The 17,350-nt window shown below is 39.9% G+C and overlaps 1 protein-coding gene across 1 annotated transcript in view; it reads right to left on the reverse strand.

Moving 5' to 3' along the window:
• Nucleotides 1–17,350, reverse strand: part of LOC119400797 (putative aminopeptidase-2) — a 119,488-nt gene that overhangs the window by 39,107 nt on the left and 63,031 nt on the right. Inside the window, exons 16-27 of the mRNA XM_037667744.2 lie at nucleotides 14,745–14,885; nucleotides 14,567–14,648; nucleotides 13,926–14,464; nucleotides 12,297–12,441; nucleotides 10,984–11,112; nucleotides 10,726–10,846; nucleotides 10,332–10,486; nucleotides 6,880–6,993; nucleotides 3,213–3,347; nucleotides 3,073–3,138; nucleotides 2,885–2,962; nucleotides 2,484–2,650 (exon numbers count right to left, since the gene is read on the reverse strand). Coding sequence (XP_037523672.2) covers nucleotides 2,484–2,650; nucleotides 2,885–2,962; nucleotides 3,073–3,138; nucleotides 3,213–3,347; nucleotides 6,880–6,993; nucleotides 10,332–10,486; nucleotides 10,726–10,846; nucleotides 10,984–11,112; nucleotides 12,297–12,441; nucleotides 13,926–14,464; nucleotides 14,567–14,648; nucleotides 14,745–14,885 — 1,872 coding nt within the window. The remainder of the gene's footprint in view (nucleotides 1–2,483; nucleotides 2,651–2,884; nucleotides 2,963–3,072; nucleotides 3,139–3,212; nucleotides 3,348–6,879; nucleotides 6,994–10,331; nucleotides 10,487–10,725; nucleotides 10,847–10,983; nucleotides 11,113–12,296; nucleotides 12,442–13,925; nucleotides 14,465–14,566; nucleotides 14,649–14,744; nucleotides 14,886–17,350) is intronic.

Genomic DNA, 17,350 nt, shown 5'->3' on the forward strand with positions numbered 1-17,350 from the left:
ACAATGCTCACGATTATCATTCACTTGAACACCACATGTGCACAGCTCAGTAACTTTTTTCTTAACAGTAAAGATTATCCACCAAAAGATAGTTTGGGTAATCACTCACATGGTACAATTTTTCGTTCTTCAGGGTGCCAGATGTGTGAATCAGGAGCAACCACTTCAAGGGCATACACTTGGACATTGTAACATACAGCAGAGATAGTGATAGCCCTGGTTATTCACCCAAGGACATCAGCTAGCACAGAGGTACTGAGTCTGTTTAGGCTTGAAGGCACAAGCACCAAGACACCTTAGAGGGCAGTAGCATAAATCCCACAGGTCATGTAACTAGCTAGTTTTTTTCACACTCCTGTTAATAGCGCTCATAAACCCACAGGCATAGTATGTTTGATTTAATGCGGCCATGAAAGCACTGGCAAGATTGAAGGAATTTTTGTCACCTATCTTTTCCAAGTTATTTAACATTAATGAGAACTAACAGACAATAACGCCAAGGAAAGTATAGGGGGTGTTATCTGTAGTATTTAGAATATAAACGTGAAGAAAGTAAAGTGGACGAAAAGATGACTTGCCACCGGCAGGGACCGAACCTGCGACCTTCGAATAACGTGTCCGATTTAACATGCACTTTTGTGGTGATGCTAGGCTAAAAGTTATGCAGGAAGGTGCTGCGGCAGTGGCATGTAGCGGTACACTCAAACCTCATTATAACAAAGTCACATCTTCTACGAAAATAACTTCGTTATATCCGAAAACTTGTTATAAACATTTATTTGTAACACTGTATCTATGACAAGACTATTCTTCATTTACTTCGTTATAACCGATAATTCGTTATATCCGTGTTCGTTATATCGAGGTTTCAGTGTAGTGTGGGAAAGAGGTTCCAACTCTAGTTAAAAAGTACACATACTAACGTTTACTTGTAGATTCAGAGCACCATATGGGCATTTCATGCATGTGGGTCGATGGTACTAAATAGATGCGCCTTATTCTCCATTAAGGTTTCATGGCACAGCAAACTAAAGGCTGCGAGTTCCTAGGCAGGAGTTAAATTCTTGTGCTAAAGGGCATGTGCACTATAAGCCACATGTTTGTTGCAATGAGAATACATACAGGTACTGTTCGTTGTTTAATGGCATAACTCCACAGTGAACTGAGCCAGTCATGACCATATACAGTATGTATCGGTAGTGCAGGTAATTAATTATTTCTGGGGTTTTATGAGTCAACACAACAATATGATTATGAGGCATGCCGCAGCAGGGAACCCATGAATTTTGACCACTTGAGGTTCCTTAATGTGCACCTGAATCTAAGTACACAGGTGTTCTTGCATTTTGCCCCCACTGACGTGTGACCACGGCGGCCGGTTATAGAACCCACACCCTCAGGCTTAGCAGCACGACACTTCACCTGCTAAGCTACCACACTAGAAAGGTAGCACAGCTAGGACATATATAGACAACAATGTGTTATATGGGGGTGAGCTATTTGGCAATAAGGCAGCACAAACAGCTGCGGTCAGTAAAGTCTGGCAGAGTATTAACAAACGTTAATATGACCTATTGCTTTGACACACAGAGCCCCCCTTATCTACATCAATACACTTGTAAGCTCATAAACCAATGCACGCTGTTAGTTTTGTCATTATGCCAGGTCTATTGTTTCATTATGCAATAAGATGATAGCAATCAGATTTCTCTATTTGAATTTTTCCTAGGGCTTGCACATAAAACAATAAAGTAAGAAAATCATATTTCTGTGAATATAATACAATTTTTTAGCTGTGTAGAATAAAGTTGCCTTAGAAAGCACTTGTGTTATACATGGAACCATAATGGACCTGTGCCCTGGTGGTATCCATCAAAAAGTATAAGCTTCTCTGCTAAGCCTCCCCACCTTTCCATAGTAGTATATGGAAAGGTGGGGAGGCTGAACAGAGAAGCTTATACTTCTAGTGAAAGGTGGGGAACAAACCTGGCTTCCCAGGTACACCCCCACCTGGCTTCCCCCAACTCACCAGAACCTGGCCCTGAGGTGCAGAAGGAATGTTCTAGCAGAGCACAGTGGATGATTTAACATGACAATGGACACCAGAGCAAGCTGTGGTACACATGCATGTGGCCACATGCAACAAGACATCACTGAAATATTTTTCATATTGTGTTCAACATTATTGTTATATAAGCCTATGGCTAACGTTGCACTGTGGATTGTTAGTTCATGGCAAATCGCAACACTGAATCTAAAAGCCATTCTTCAAACTGTGAAAAGCCCTTCATTGCATTATGGCCTCTTAAGTACAATATTATTAAAATTTCATATATGGCAAAAATAGGCTCACAGCAGATAATATATGCTTAGCTTGGTACAAACAAACTCCTACACATGATTTCATTGGTGACATAAAGTCTTCAAATGGCAACTTTACAGATGCCTTTTGAAGCTATAACTGAATTTGTGGACATACAAACCTGAATGGTGAATCATTGGTGAGATTTGCTGCATCATCAGGGTTCAAGAGAAACCTCTGCTGGACAAATTCATATTGGCTAGAGTTGCTATGCAGTCGTCTAACTGACACGCATGGGTAGCCCATCTGTCTTGTCCAAGTGTTCATGATTGTAGTTATGTGTTGATGCTGAAACGATAACAGTTGTTCTTCTTACATGGACTGCATCTTTGACCATCTAGCATAGTAAAAATACAACCGGACAAAAAGCCATTTTGCCATGTTGTACAAAGCACATATATTCGGCACAAAGTATGACAAATGAACCCCATATAAGGTTCCATGGAGTACAAATGCTTTTCAATTTTTTAAAAAGTTGTTTTCTGGTGTTAAGGGTGGTAATGGTAAGTTAGTGGAACTTACTTTTGATGAGACACTTTCCAGTGCTTTCCACAGATCCAGTGTTACAGCACTGCTGCGCTTCCGGCCTTTTAAGTAATTCTACGTGTTTGCAACAAAATAAAAGAAACGTATCATTTTACGAACATATATTAGTGATGTCATAAACACTAAACCATGTATTCATCAGCATGAAGATACAGCGTTGATACCTGAAGTCCTCGTATGAAGTCTCCTGTTCCCATAAAGGATTCCAGCATTCTGATAACAGCTGACCCCTGAAAATAATTAATGTGCTCACAAATTGGTTGATGAAACTAAGTAATGAGCTACATGTAAGAGTAAAGCTTACCTTGCTGTAGGATATAACGTCAAATATCTCAGTGATGTCACTTGGCTGGGTGACTGGCATAACAATCGGATGGGAACTTAAGACTGCATCTTTTTCAAGGACCCCTGATATTAGCTTCAACAGAAACTGCGTTTCCTGCATAAAAATACCAATTCATATACGAATGTTTACTAATTCAAAATCTGCCTTTTCCTTACCAATGCTTCTCAAAGTTTGCATGCTACAAAATGACCTTTTACTCAGCAAAGTAATGATTTTTTTGCGACAGAACAGGGTTAACTTATTTCAGATTTCCTTTATTTCAGCATTCATCATGAGAACGAATGCTAGGACAGGAGCAAAAAGCCGCTATTATAGCGGCTTGACAAAGGCCCCTGCCCCTACAGAATTTGGCAGCAGAGAGTCAACCTTTTCACACATCAATTCAGAAAAAAAAATTGCAGTGCATGCCTTATACAGATAATCTATTGAAAAGCATTACAAATAGAACACTGACATGCATTTTACAAATATACAGCATTTCTTGTTTTTAATATACACACCAAGACACAATTCTCATTTCTTGCGAACAGTACACAACTTTTCAGAGCAAAATTGCAAACATATGTAACGTGGTGAAACTAGACAGATTTCTGGGCAGATAAGAGTATGTAAAACGACTTTCACACACAACAAAACTGAAAGATGTGTCATATCTAAGGAACAAGCCAGGAAAGAAAACCCAAATACTGCATACATTACTCACATATAGTCACACGGAGCAGCTACTATGTATAGTAGCTGCTCTTCACTGCGTGTCATATTAGAATTGTCAATTTCAGTGCTAACAGGGTTTAACATAAACTACACAATCTCATTACAGTGTCTTCTTCATAAAAGTATTTCACCCGATTGTAAACTGAGACAAAAATTCATTTTTTTTTTGTTAATGTAGCATAGAGTGACACATTATTAAAGCTGCACACAATTAGACAGTACTGAATCTGTAATTAATAGTTATGAATGTATCTACATTGGTTTTAGACTCGACACTGCTTTAAGCCTTAATAGACAAATCCCAAAGTAAACAAAAAATATGGCCTTCTTTCCCAGTCTTATGTGATCAGATGTTTTTATCTGTGCTCACTTACCTTATCTTTATCTCCTATTTTATACTTCGTGGCAGTTGATGCAGGTAAGAGTTCATTGCATGTGTGATCAAACAACACGGTAGCTGTTGGTCTTAATAACTATCACACTATATGAATTTTTAAAAGCAACAATAAACCTTTATGAATCTGAAAGTAGCTCAATATATTTTATGACTTTCGCACCCACCCCTTCACACTTGCAGCAACATCAGTTCAGAAGTGTGATCTTTTTGGAGGCATGCATGCTGCATTTCAGGAAGCTGCCATATTGTGGATGGCTCTCAGAAGGTCATTTATGAACTTAGTGCTTCTGGTTGAGTGGAGCTGATTTGAGTAAATACTGTGCTGCATGGATTAATCCTTCATTAAGTGGCTTTGGTTCTTCATGTTGTAGGCGCAGGCCTACAACATGTGAGCCAAATTATTCAAAAGGTAAGGGCCGTTTCGTCCCCAAAAAATAAATATTCGTTAGTAAAAGTTTTCATTGGCAGGTTTAGTTTACTATAATCCTACTTCACATTTCTACATAATCACCGTAAGCTTCTATGCACTTTTCATACAGCTGCATCCGTTTCTTTAGTCCCTCTGCATAGAAGTTTGCCGCCTGGGAATTCTTTGCTGTTTGAGTTGGTCGGTAAGCATTTTTCGTACCCACCTTGCACACACTTCGGTGAAATCTGAGCTTTTCAGTTACAATCATGTAAATTGTAGTGCGGCCAACAAAAGGAAACTTATCCAACTGACCACTAACTGTTGGTTGTCGATCTAATCGCAATTCGCGGTCCTTGCTGAACAGTTTCACTAGTCTTGACATTGGGCCTGCCACTCCGCTCTTCGTCGTGCACATAGCGCGGTCATTTGCGAAGTCTTGGCACTACTTGCTGACCTTTCCTTCAATCATCACTGTAGGTCTATAAACTAGGCACAACTCCCCATGAATTTGAAAAGCTGATGATCCTTTTGCATTAAAAAACTGAAGTACAGCTCGCACTTCTCAACAGGCGGAAGCAACAATTCTCGCGGACATTTTCATCTCCATTCCCTGTGAAGCACGCAACTACTGAGCCAGAACAATAACTGCAGTACCTTCTCGAAGAATTAACAGATAGCGCTGCACAAATAAATCTTTGTTCTGACGTGTAAATATTAGCATGTCAATATTATCAAACGGTGTTTCAGCTAAGAAGCACCACAATAAAAAATTAACGTAGGCGCTACGTGTCTACAATTAGCACAGTATTGTTCATAGCCATATAGAGCCCGTCGAGATATTTTTTCCGGCCTGCAAAGATCGGTAATTAACAAAGATTAGTTAATGAAATTTTTAAATAGTAACTGTACCGAAAAATCTTCTATACAAAAGTTGTAGCGCTTTCTCAGAAACATCGGATTTTTTGTCTATTCTACGATAACTCCCCTCATTATTTTTTTTCCAACCCTTCTGTAAAGCGCACAAATTTAAAAAAAAACGTGACTGCCGCCTAACGCGCAGTTCTTTTAGTGCCCTCAAATGTAAGTAGAACGAATTGTCAAAGACTGCTCCGCGCACAGAGTCGACTGAACAGGCTATGGGTGATTGTGTCATGGACGTTAAGCGACGGAAGGGGCGTACCATTTTAAGAAAACAAAAAGTTATTGAATGAAAAAGCGGCCACCACGTGCGAGTGAACCTTTGTACCTCCATCCATCACACTGTCACCCTTGCCCCCTCCACCGTGTTCTTCATTGGTGCGAAAAGAAAAAAAAATTGCCTACGCTGCATTAAATGCTGCCTACGGTCTCGTACGGCAATTGCCCGTGGTGGCCGCTTTTCCTTTGAACAACTTTTTCTTTTCTTAAACACAGTCACTCATAGCCTGTTCAATCGACCTCTGTGCGCGGGGCAGTCTTAGATAATTCGTGCTACTTACATTTGAGGACACTAAAAGCGCCACGAGTTAGGCGGCAGTCACGTGGTATTTTTTAAAATTCGCACACTTTAAAGAAAGGCTGAAAAAAAAATTAATGAGGGGAGTTATCGTAGAACAGACAAAAAAATCCAATGTTTCTGAGCAAGCGCTACAACTTTTGTATTCAAACTTTTTCGCTAGAGTTACTATTTAAAAAGTTCATTAACCAATCTTTGTTAATTACCGATCTTGGCAAGCTGGAAAAAATATTCTGACGTGCTAAGTCCAGCAGGCCCGTGAAGCGGCGGAGAGGCAAGGCCTTGACGTCCCGACATGGGAGACCTGAGCCCGGGTCATTAATCTGCCGGACAAACAATAAAGTTCTTCCGTCCATCCATCTATATGGCTCAGAACAATACTGCACTAATTGTAGACGCGTAATCATAAAGATGCTAATCATAAAGATGCTCTAAGGTATTTTCAGGAGGCAACAAAAAGTATTGTTGGCAGCTCAGCTAGTGTCCACATAAGCTTGTTGAAAATTTTCTGTGTTTGCACCTTACATACTTTTTTTTCCTATGACTAACACATTGAATAAAAAATGTTTCGTACGTGTTACTGATAGACAAAAATAGTTATTTTACTCACTGCATCCCATGTAGGCTCAACAAGTTCAATTCCTTTGTGTGAGCTATAGGTGGCGAATCCTTCATTCAACCATAAGTCATCCCACCATTTCATTGTAACAAGGTTTCCAAACCACTGGAAGAAACAATGACACATTGCAGTAAGATAAATAGAAAGACCTACATGGTTGTGATCACTGCTGAAACTAATTATGTGCACAAAAAATTTCCTATTGTGTGCAGACATGACCAATCACTGTTATCAATACTACTAGAGACTGTAACTACTGTAAAAGCGCCATCCCACCTATCACCATGATATTGGCAACTGCCTAGTGGTGGCTGCTCCAGTACGTTCTAAAAGATATGTACTGTGAAATTATTTTGTGTAATTTATAACATGTCAAGGGCAAATAAAGATGTTGTTATTGAACTCTTAAAGATTTTAATGAAAAGAAAAAAAATAGATGCCTTGCATCTGCAGCCAACAACATCACCACAAATAACACTTTGCTTCCATTTGATGTAAGTTTCCATATTATAGTCTTTCCCCAACATACAGTAGACTCTCAATAAACAGAAATCTGTTGAATGAGGTTGCTGCTTCAATGGAACAAGTGCCTCTAATATGATTGGTTTCGTACTTGAATTCTGCCCCCCTGTTCATCTCTCAGTAAAAGGAACTCCTGTTAAAAGGAACATATTTTTTTGGTCCCTTCATGTTCTGTTTAACGAGAGTCTACTGTGCAACATAGTAGTTATGTACTATATTGTGGGTCCCTGGTGGTTAAAGGAGGCTATTCTTCGTGTACAGTAGCAAATATGCTTCTTTCCCATTTTGTGGAAGCAGTGACTTCCCGAGAAAAAGAAATCTGCATGGCTGATAAATTCTTGCTTCACCTTACTGCAAACAGTGCGAATAATTTCTGCTGCAGAGAAGGAATGCAGCCGCTCATTGAGGATAGCCAAAACACTGAGGAAGCTCGTGCTGCATGCTGGATCAGTCAGTGGTGACCTCCACAATAAATGTGATCGAGTTAAAATAATACTGCCCGCATTTTTCCAGATGACTCAATATGAAATCTAGTGCTTTCCTTGAATGAAATAATAACAATAAAGCCTTATATTGAAATAATGAGGTCGAAAGGTTGCTGTTTGGGGAGAAGAATGCAGGGTAAAAAATGTGCTTACCAGGTTGCATGTGCCAGGACACTAGCTAATAGCAAAGTGGGCTAGTGTTACAAGTGCTAACGTGGCAGGACATTCCTTGAATATAGCGTGGCTAAGACATGCAGATGGCAGCAATAAAATGTCAGTGTGCACAAATAGTCATTTTTGGAACCAAACTGAACACAAACTAAATTAAATACCACTGCCAGTGGACTGAATTGTATCAACTTATGATTTTCAAATAGTTTTTCCAATATTGAGCAGTCTCTTTTTGCCATTAATATATAACAATGTTCAAATCTTACTTAGCAAACTTCTGTCATTACATAACAAGTTGTAAAGTATGTATTATTAAAAGCCCTAGCTGACTGTTTGGAATAAACATGCCGTTTGCTTGTATGTAGAAGATTCTACGAGCATGTGTGGTCGAGTAACCAGAATGATGTTTAAAAGGACGATAGATTTTGGTTTAGCATTTGTGCATACTGCCAGTACTAAATCTGAAGTGCTCAATATGTGTAATGACAGCAGAAAAAGAAAAACAAAGCTCATTCCTCATACTATGTGCTATTGCTGTTTTCTTCTGAATTCTATCTGAAGAGGTCATGCACCATTTTCCACATCTGCTTTACACCTATCATCTTCGACCTCACAACTTAACCTGCATTCAACTCCACTCAATGCTAGGTTGCACACAAAATTGTTCGTTCTGCACACAGAATATCTAGAAGTTGCCCACCCAATCTTACTTTATGAAGTTGAGGTCAAACTAAGGATGAGGTCAACCACATGAAATGAAATATTCATGAAGTTGCCCTCCATTGGATGGCGAATATGCTAGGCTAATGAGCTGTAGGAGTCAACAATTATAACGCTGCTATAGTGCAAGATGCCTGCATTGACTGATGGACAATGTTTAGAAAGTGACCACCAGGTAAAATGTAATCATCATCTTGGACAGCTGGAATCACTCTGACATGACAAGAGCTTCACTATTATTATTGTTATTGCTCAGCTTTTTAACCTAAGTTTGACAGAATCCCACCTGGTTTTGAAGAGGCATGGCTTTAAGAAACAAGAACATCAACCAACACTCTCCTTTTTTTAAGCCAGGTTTTTGACTTGCACAGCAGCATTAATTTCATAAAATTTCTTGTTTTATAACTCCATAAGCATAAGAACAATACACACTTTTATAGATTGTACTGGCAAGCCACTGATTTCAAATATTTTTAAAAATGGCATTTTAGAATTGATTTTTAGGTGCACCTTCGGCAACATACCTGCACTTGAGTGTTTGCTGTTATCATTAAACAGGGTGCTGCCCAAAGGAAAGACGGACAAGGAAGTGAACGAGGACGGGCGCAGGCTCGCGACTGGATTTTATTGAAAAGAAAATGCATATTTATATAACCGAAACCGCAAATTCATCTATGCACATGCGAGGAACCTGCTTTCATTATCATACAATCTTATGGAGGTATCACTGACGCAAATGTCCATTTTTTTTCTTTTTTTTTTTTCATTTGCTGCTAGATTGCAGTGCCAAATGCAGTGAAAATATTAAGCATAAATTTGAAGAGCTGTACAGCAACATGCTGGCAAACTTTCAAACATGAATAAATGCATGCACATTACATACAAACACGTGCACCACGTGCATGCACTTACACAGATTTATCTATATTGAACAGTGCTTTGCATTTACGTGTATTTCTTCCTTTTTTTGTTCAAAATCCAACTGTTGATTCTTTGAAAAATATCCCTCAGTGCAATTTCATGCATTCATACTTTCTTTTTAACTGTTTGGAAGCTACCTAAAGTGTAATTTTGGCATAAACTGCACAATGCATCCCTTTTAAGGGGACACTCCTTAGTCGTTTTCTCTCCTGGATTTCTCTTTCGAAAAACAAGTTTCTTTGTTCTGGACAGATGCCGAGCAACAAGATATGGCCACTATACTAATTTCTGTGAATGCACCCAAATAAAAGTACCTAATGAAGTGTTTCAACTGTTTAAGCTATCAGGAGTTTAGAGAATTTGGTTCTTTTACATGCATTGCAACGTTTCTAGTGCAAGGAGTATTCTACATCCTGCTTCTTTTTAGGGGCAGCTGCCATATTACAAGGTTAAACTCGCATGCTGGACCTCATTAATGGCATGCCTTTACTCCCATACCACTGATACAAGCATATAAATGTTTGAAAGTGGCATACATAGTTATTGCTTAATGTGAAAAAACTAGTGCATTATGAAATGTCATACAATTTTTTTTAGTGAAAACATGCAAATAAATCTACAAACCATATGTGCCAGTTCATGAGATATAACTTCTACTGTGCTGTAGTGATCAGAGACTGATGTCATATTTTGGTTGTAGAGCATCATGCATTCGCTGTACATGATCAGGCCCCAGTTTTCCATAGCAGCTGCTTGGGGGTCCGGAATGGCAATGCTGTCTAAAACAGAAAGCTGATCAGTTACACTGCACACTCAATATATAGGCAAAAAAGTAAATGGTGCACACGAGTTCTGTCGAACATTGCCATATCAAGTGATCATGAATTCCACTATATTTTGCAGCAAGATAATTGCCATGGACTAGGAGCAACCTTGGTGTCAAAGCAATGTGCTGCAATAGTACTTAGGTGTTAGAGAAACTGAGTACATTAAAAAACAAGAATTGTGATTTAGTTACCTAGCTTTGGAAGGGGAAACCTTATGGCAAACTGATTTTCAAAGAGTTCCAGGACTTGAATGGTGGCTGAAAGCGCATAATTTGCGTGAGGGAGCATATCCTGCCGGGCAAAAATTCGCACCTGAAATGACCAAGGCGAAAGTGTCTACTGAGTACTAAATGGAAAGAAAAGTGACAACAAGCTGTTTCATGAATGCTGCCTGTACACAACATAACAAAAAAGAATGTGCAATACGATTCTATGAAGCACAGATTTACCGGTGTACCACTTGATGTGTTCCCTGATATGTAGTCAAAGTCGCAGACAGCAATAGCCACAAGGTAAGTTGTCATCTTGTGAGATTCCTGGAATCTTGTTGCGACTCTGGTGTCATCTAGGATGCGAATCTGTGAATGAAATAACAGAAATTGTTCTTAACTGTCATCTAAACAGCAAGAGGTTGAAAAAACAAGGGCACTTCTAAAGTTGATGCAGCATTATTTTGTACAAAAAGGTTTCAGAGATCAGGATCTGTGGAAAAAGTTAACACACATCTTGGCTTTAAAGGGGTCCTGCAACACTTTTCAAAGTAACCTTCGAATGACCTCAATATTGGAGTTTATGCCTCAATAATCCATTGCCACAAAAATTTTGTGGATCCGTCAAGTATGAGCAGAGTTACAGGGATTTGTTGCATGCTTTAAGCGCTTTCTCTCTCCTTTTGTCCTGACGAGCACACTGCGGGGATGACAAAGGGGCAAAAAGCTGCATAGAAGCTTCAAGGCCTTGAGCACTTTCTCCTTTCTTTTTTTAATGTGTCAACTAAGTTTCAGTCTGATCGCGAATGTACTAGTGTCACAACTGTGTAATTCTAGCACACTACAGAGTACGGTGCCGGCTTGTCGCAGCACCCGGTGATGGCCACAGTAACTATGCAGCACAAGAATGTTCAAATCAGCCAATGGCTGCGTCCTTCTCTCCATTATGTCATCAAGGGGCCGCCTTGAAGACGTACTGTATTTATTCGAATCTAAGCCGATGTTTTTTTAAAAAAAAAAACATGTGTGAAAGTGGGGGGTGGGGATCAGCTTAGATTCAAGTACAATGATTAAATTTTTTTTGTTTTCTGGCCTTGCGAATTTCAGGGGTCGGCTTAGAATCGGGGCCAGCCTAGATTCGAGTAAATACAGTAATTTACGAGCAATTTTTAGCTGTGTTTGAAATGTAATTGTAAATTCCCTGCCACGTGCAGTGCAATAATATTTGGTTCACATGTTCACAGGAGCCTTGACTATTGATTGGAAGCGTTCTCTCACCATTTTCAAAAAGTGTTGCAGGGCCCTTTAATGTAAAAACTTGGACAAGTCCAGTGCAGTTGTCATGTGCAGAAGTATAGTGTAACCTTCAGTTCAAGGATGCAGTTATAAAATGGGGTAAAACTTTCTTTCCTCATGGCTTTCATGCTTCATAACCTTTCGCAGTTTATTGCACCATTGAAAAACTTGTCCATGAGCAACTGATGACTCTTCTGAGTAGCTTACAACAACAGCAACAACAATAACAACAACAACAGCAAAAGCAAGAAACTTGCCTTGTCAACAGGCATATTAGATATAGCCTTCATTGTAGCATTGTGAATGACAGTTATCGTAAAATTTGCTTTGAATCCCGGTTCATCAAAGCAAGGAAATGCCATGCGTGCAAACGTGGGCTGAAATTGTGAAGTGATCATAAACCTGGAAGAGAAAAAAAGCTCATGTTAACAGTGAAAAATACAAAAATTTCAACCAGGATGCACAAACATAATTCTCAAAATATAGGTGATAAATCGTTCAGGTGTGAAATGAAAAGCTTGAATGCCTGGCCTGTTGTTTAGTTGTCAATTTTTGCACTAAATGAAGTAGAACTGTTAAGCTAACAAAAAGTGTGGTGATAGAGTTATGTAATTATGATAAAGATACATATTTTTCACATTCAGTCATATTTGTTGAAAACACCACTGCCCAACAATGTGGACAGGAGGATAGCCACCATAGCAGCTTAACTTGTAAACAACCACCAATATGCTGCAGAAGGTGTGGGTTCAGCTCCCACATGCAGCAAGTTATCTTTTTGTCCACTTTCATTTTCTTTTTTATTTCTACATTTTAATCAAGCCTAACAATGAATTTTTCCTTGGCTTTTTTTCTCCTTATGCCTTTTCCCTAGGACAAATGGGAGCTCCAATTTGTTGTTCTGTCTGTCTTACATCCTGTTCTTACTGTGTTGTGCTGATTCACCTTGATGCTTTCCCTCTATGTGCAAGTTAAAAGTACCCCTCACCAAGTTTTGGCATCACAGCAAAGTATGATACAGCTGCGTGGCGTGAAAGCAATTGAAATTTTGAACTTAAGGCCTTTTGTGGTCCTCAGTAGCTTGTATCATGCGATCATGGGCCCCATAATTGATGCAGGCAAACATCCTGTGACAGTTTGCTATACACTGCCATGCCTAACTTAGCTGTTTTAATCTGGTACCACTTCAATGGAAATTATTCGCAGCGGTTGCACAGCTTTCAGAAAGCTGAAAAATTATCCTCCTCGTAAAAACAAGAGTGTGACATACAACCTGAATGGCATTACATTATGGCTGCCATTTTTAATAATAGCGCGCATTGATATGTCTAAAAAATGGAGCTAGACACAGCATCCGAAATTTCCATAGTTTCTGTACATTGGTTCAGGGTGGCCACGCAGCTTTAGACTTCACCACAAGATGTGCTAAACAGCATTCCCCCAGAATGCAGTAGAGCTTGGAGATTATCAGAGTTGTCAAAGGAATGGGCAACAGAGCCCCAAGCCAAAGATCCAACTTGAACGAGTTGTACATCCATAAAATGGAAACTGTTTCTACAAAGACTTGAGTGCTGTTGTTTGCAGATATTTCTGTGTGATATACATGCAATTATTTTTTTTTTTGCAGTCCATTGTAACTGTGGGTGCGGGTTATATAAAAAAAAATACGGCATATGTAAAATATGTATTACAGTTTGTATGTCCAACTCATAAGGCTGGGATTAAAGTTGTAATGTAATAAATTATAGGTGCAACATCACAACTAATACCTAAGTTTACTGTTTAGAAAAAATGTTAAAGCCGCTCAACGGTTTGACTTATTTGTTGTAATCCTCAGAAAAACAGTGAGATAGCAATTTTTTTTTTTCTGGTCTGTTTTAACTCACTTGTTGCTTTGGGATGCCTCATCCCAGTAGCTTGTCTTGTAGATGCCACTCAGGTAGTTGAGCATGGAAGCACTAAACTCAAATTTGAGCACATAGCCTCCGGGAGGGAGAATGTCCCTGGTCTGTATGACCCAGTAGTCATTTTCTACGTACAAGAAAGGCTCGTTACGCAGGGAGACCTCTTCAAACGTGTCACGCTTGTGACGCATGACAACTGTTCGAGTAATGTTGACATTCTTTGCATGCACTAGAAGGACACTGGTAGCCTTCACCACTGTTATCCTAGTAGTGCTGGAACCCACTGTAACATTTTCTGAAGGAATGGGCTCGAGTGTGATGTCATAACTTGCAGGAATCACATGGCGAGGCAAACGCATGTTTTCCCAGGGCTCTGGAATGACGTTGGTGGTCAACCATCGTGCCACGCTGGGTTCATGATGTTTGATCCATGCTATGTTGTTGCGAACATTCTCCAGAGCTTGCTCACGGGCTCTCCTGCCTGCACCAGCATTTGGGTTCTTATGGAAGAAAGCCTGCATCTGCAAAAGGAGTTTTTAGATGTCATGGAAATGTATGGCAGTATACACACAGTGAGCCTATTTCCCATTTATCTCTTGTCGATATTGAAAGCGCTCACTTACCTCATTGTAATCAAACTGTTTTGTGAAATAATCACATATTGTTTTCACAACATTTCCAAAGTTGCGGTCATTTAGTGAGAACCTAAACAGTAAGTTGGGCATTACTGTCAGTCTTAAATTTTAGCCAACATGTTAATTACAAAGAAAGCCTCCGGCTTCTTTGCACTAGTTTGCTTACCTGTGGACAAGCCTGTCCCACTTGTATCGCACAAATTTCCAAACAATATCACGGCCAACTGGATTTCCAGCCAGGAAGGAAAGCACACTGAAAAAATCTTGCCTACGCACGTAGCTCTCATTCATTGCATATGCCAGATATCTGTAAACAAAGCAACAATTATCAAAAATTGGAACAAACTGAAAATACCAAGTGGTGTGTTTATATGGCCAACCATGTATTTGCATGCATAATGACTGAGAATCTGCGTGTATGAGATTGATGAGTTAAAACGCATTCTTCACAAAAAAATATTCGCCAGTCAGTTTATTATTCAAGCCTTTCACGGTGAGACGCACTCGTATTACTGCAATTAACTTTAGATAAGCATTTGACAAAGTTTTCAGACTTTATCAATTATTCAGGCTCTATCGTGCCACTATACGCGACAAAAAAAATTCCCGCCATACGCCATACAATGTTTTGTTCTATTTCTCTGAAAAATATCTGTAAATATCACATCATGAATACTACTTTTGTAGACACCAAGGGTGGTATTCTATAAGGGCCCACTATGTGGGCTGTCCATCTCAGCGTACACCGATTTGACAGAGCTTGAGAGCTCGCAAACGGGTGCTGATCGTCACCGTAGACTATCTAGCCCTATCCAGTTAACACGTGCTGAAGTGTACAGCCGATCTAGTGGACTTTTACAGAACAACACCACACGACTAAATGCATTTCTTATTGTAGGGTCATTTTAAATTGGCATTCTCAGCACTGCTTGACTGGTAATTTTCGTGAAATCAATACCAGATGCAGTAACGTTTCATTGTTTAAATTGTTGAGCTCTTGAACATTTTTTTACAGATAGCATATTAATTATGTCTGCCAGAATTTTTATGACAGCAAATTTGGCAGCGTAAACTCTACCCTCACAACATTGTGATGATGCTTGTTGGACTATGCATTAGAGGATGTGAAGAACTCAATTGATAAAACACTCATGTAACTACTGTGAGCAATTACATCCCAATTATACTGTCACATAATATATATTATAAGAGGACTATTTATTTTCTGAAGGTCCGATCGGACGCGAAATACAAACCTGAGTGAAAATTAAAACTGCTTTATTTTGAACATTTATGTACACATACCAGCTACTTCTCTACATAGTCGCCGTTTAGATTGAGACATTTGTTGTAGCATGGCACAAACCTTCCTATACCCATGCAGAAGGCAGCCGACTGTGCTTTCAACTAGTTCTGTGCGCTGGTCTGCAGCTCATTGTGTGAGTCAAACTCCTGTCTTCCTAGCCAGTGTTTCAGGTGAGCAAAGAGATGGTAATCAGATGGTAATCTATGCCCACCATACAGGCTGTATGGTGGGCATAGGCCGGCAAACTCATTCGAACTCACTTATACTCAGATCGGGCCGTGAGTCTGAGAATGAGTGAGTTTGGGTGAGTGATATTTTGGTGAGTTTGAGTCCGAGCGAGTCCGGTTAAGAAAAAGTTTAGCGAGTCTGAGTGAGTCCAGTTGAGGAAAATATTGGTGAGTCTGAGTCCAAGAGAGCCCTAAGCACAAAATATACGTCTTGATGAGTCTGAGTGAGCTCCACTTCTTTTGCCGACCTGTGGTCCTATCTATTCATCTTCAGCATTACTATCAGCCTTATATTGGCTCACGTTTATACTCACTTCTACTCACACATATTTCGACGCACTAGCGTTCATACATCATTTTAATATGTGTTGATCAGAGGCATGAGTTAGGGGGGAGGTGGTGTCTTGACCTCCCCCGCAAACTGCTTCACGGCAAGTTTTCGATAAAAAAATCCCGTGCGAGTTGTGTATTTCATAAAAGTGTCCTCACTGCACTGCAACCACTGATAACTCGTATTTCAAGGTACGAGATCAAAAGGCGCCATGAAGAGTACCAATTATGTGAGGTATTGGCGTTACAGAGAATTGACATCATGATCAAGAAATCTGATTTTGCACTCACGCACTCATCAGTTGACTCACTTAGGCTCACTCAGACTTAGATTGAGCCATGAGTACGAATGTGAGTGAGTCCGTATGAGTAATATGTTGGTGAGTTTGAGTCCGAGTGAGCCCGGTTGGGAAAAATTTTAGTGAGTCTGAGTCCGAGTGAGCCCTAAGAGCAAAATAGTTCCTTGAGTGAGTGAGCACCAATTTTTTTGCCAGCCTATGACGGTGAGTGATCAAACACTTCCCACCGAAAACATTGCAGGACTTTCTTTGTTGCAGCTTCACTGTGAGGCCACACATTGTCATGAAAAAGGACGATGTCTGATATACAACATTCCTCTTCACTTGTTCTGAATTGCCCTTCGTAGGTGTTCAAGGGTGACGCTGTACGAGGCTGCCGCACCTTGCTGTCCCACATGAAAGTTGTTCCGTGCACACTACTCATTCGTTGATGAATTTCAGCTGCGCTGCACCCCTCAGCATGCACAAATCGAATTACAGCATGCGCTTCACACTAGGCGGCAGACTCTATTATCGAAGGCACATGCCTGCTGTGTGCTCAGAACTGAGCTGCAACCTCATGCGGTAGGTGGGCATACTAAAGAGATTGCGCAACGTATGTCCGTGTAGC

The sequence above is a fragment of the Rhipicephalus sanguineus genome, chromosome 1 (assembly GCF_013339695.2).
Source record: "Rhipicephalus sanguineus isolate Rsan-2018 chromosome 1, BIME_Rsan_1.4, whole genome shotgun sequence".
NCBI lineage: Eukaryota > Metazoa > Arthropoda > Arachnida > Ixodida > Ixodidae > Rhipicephalus > Rhipicephalus sanguineus.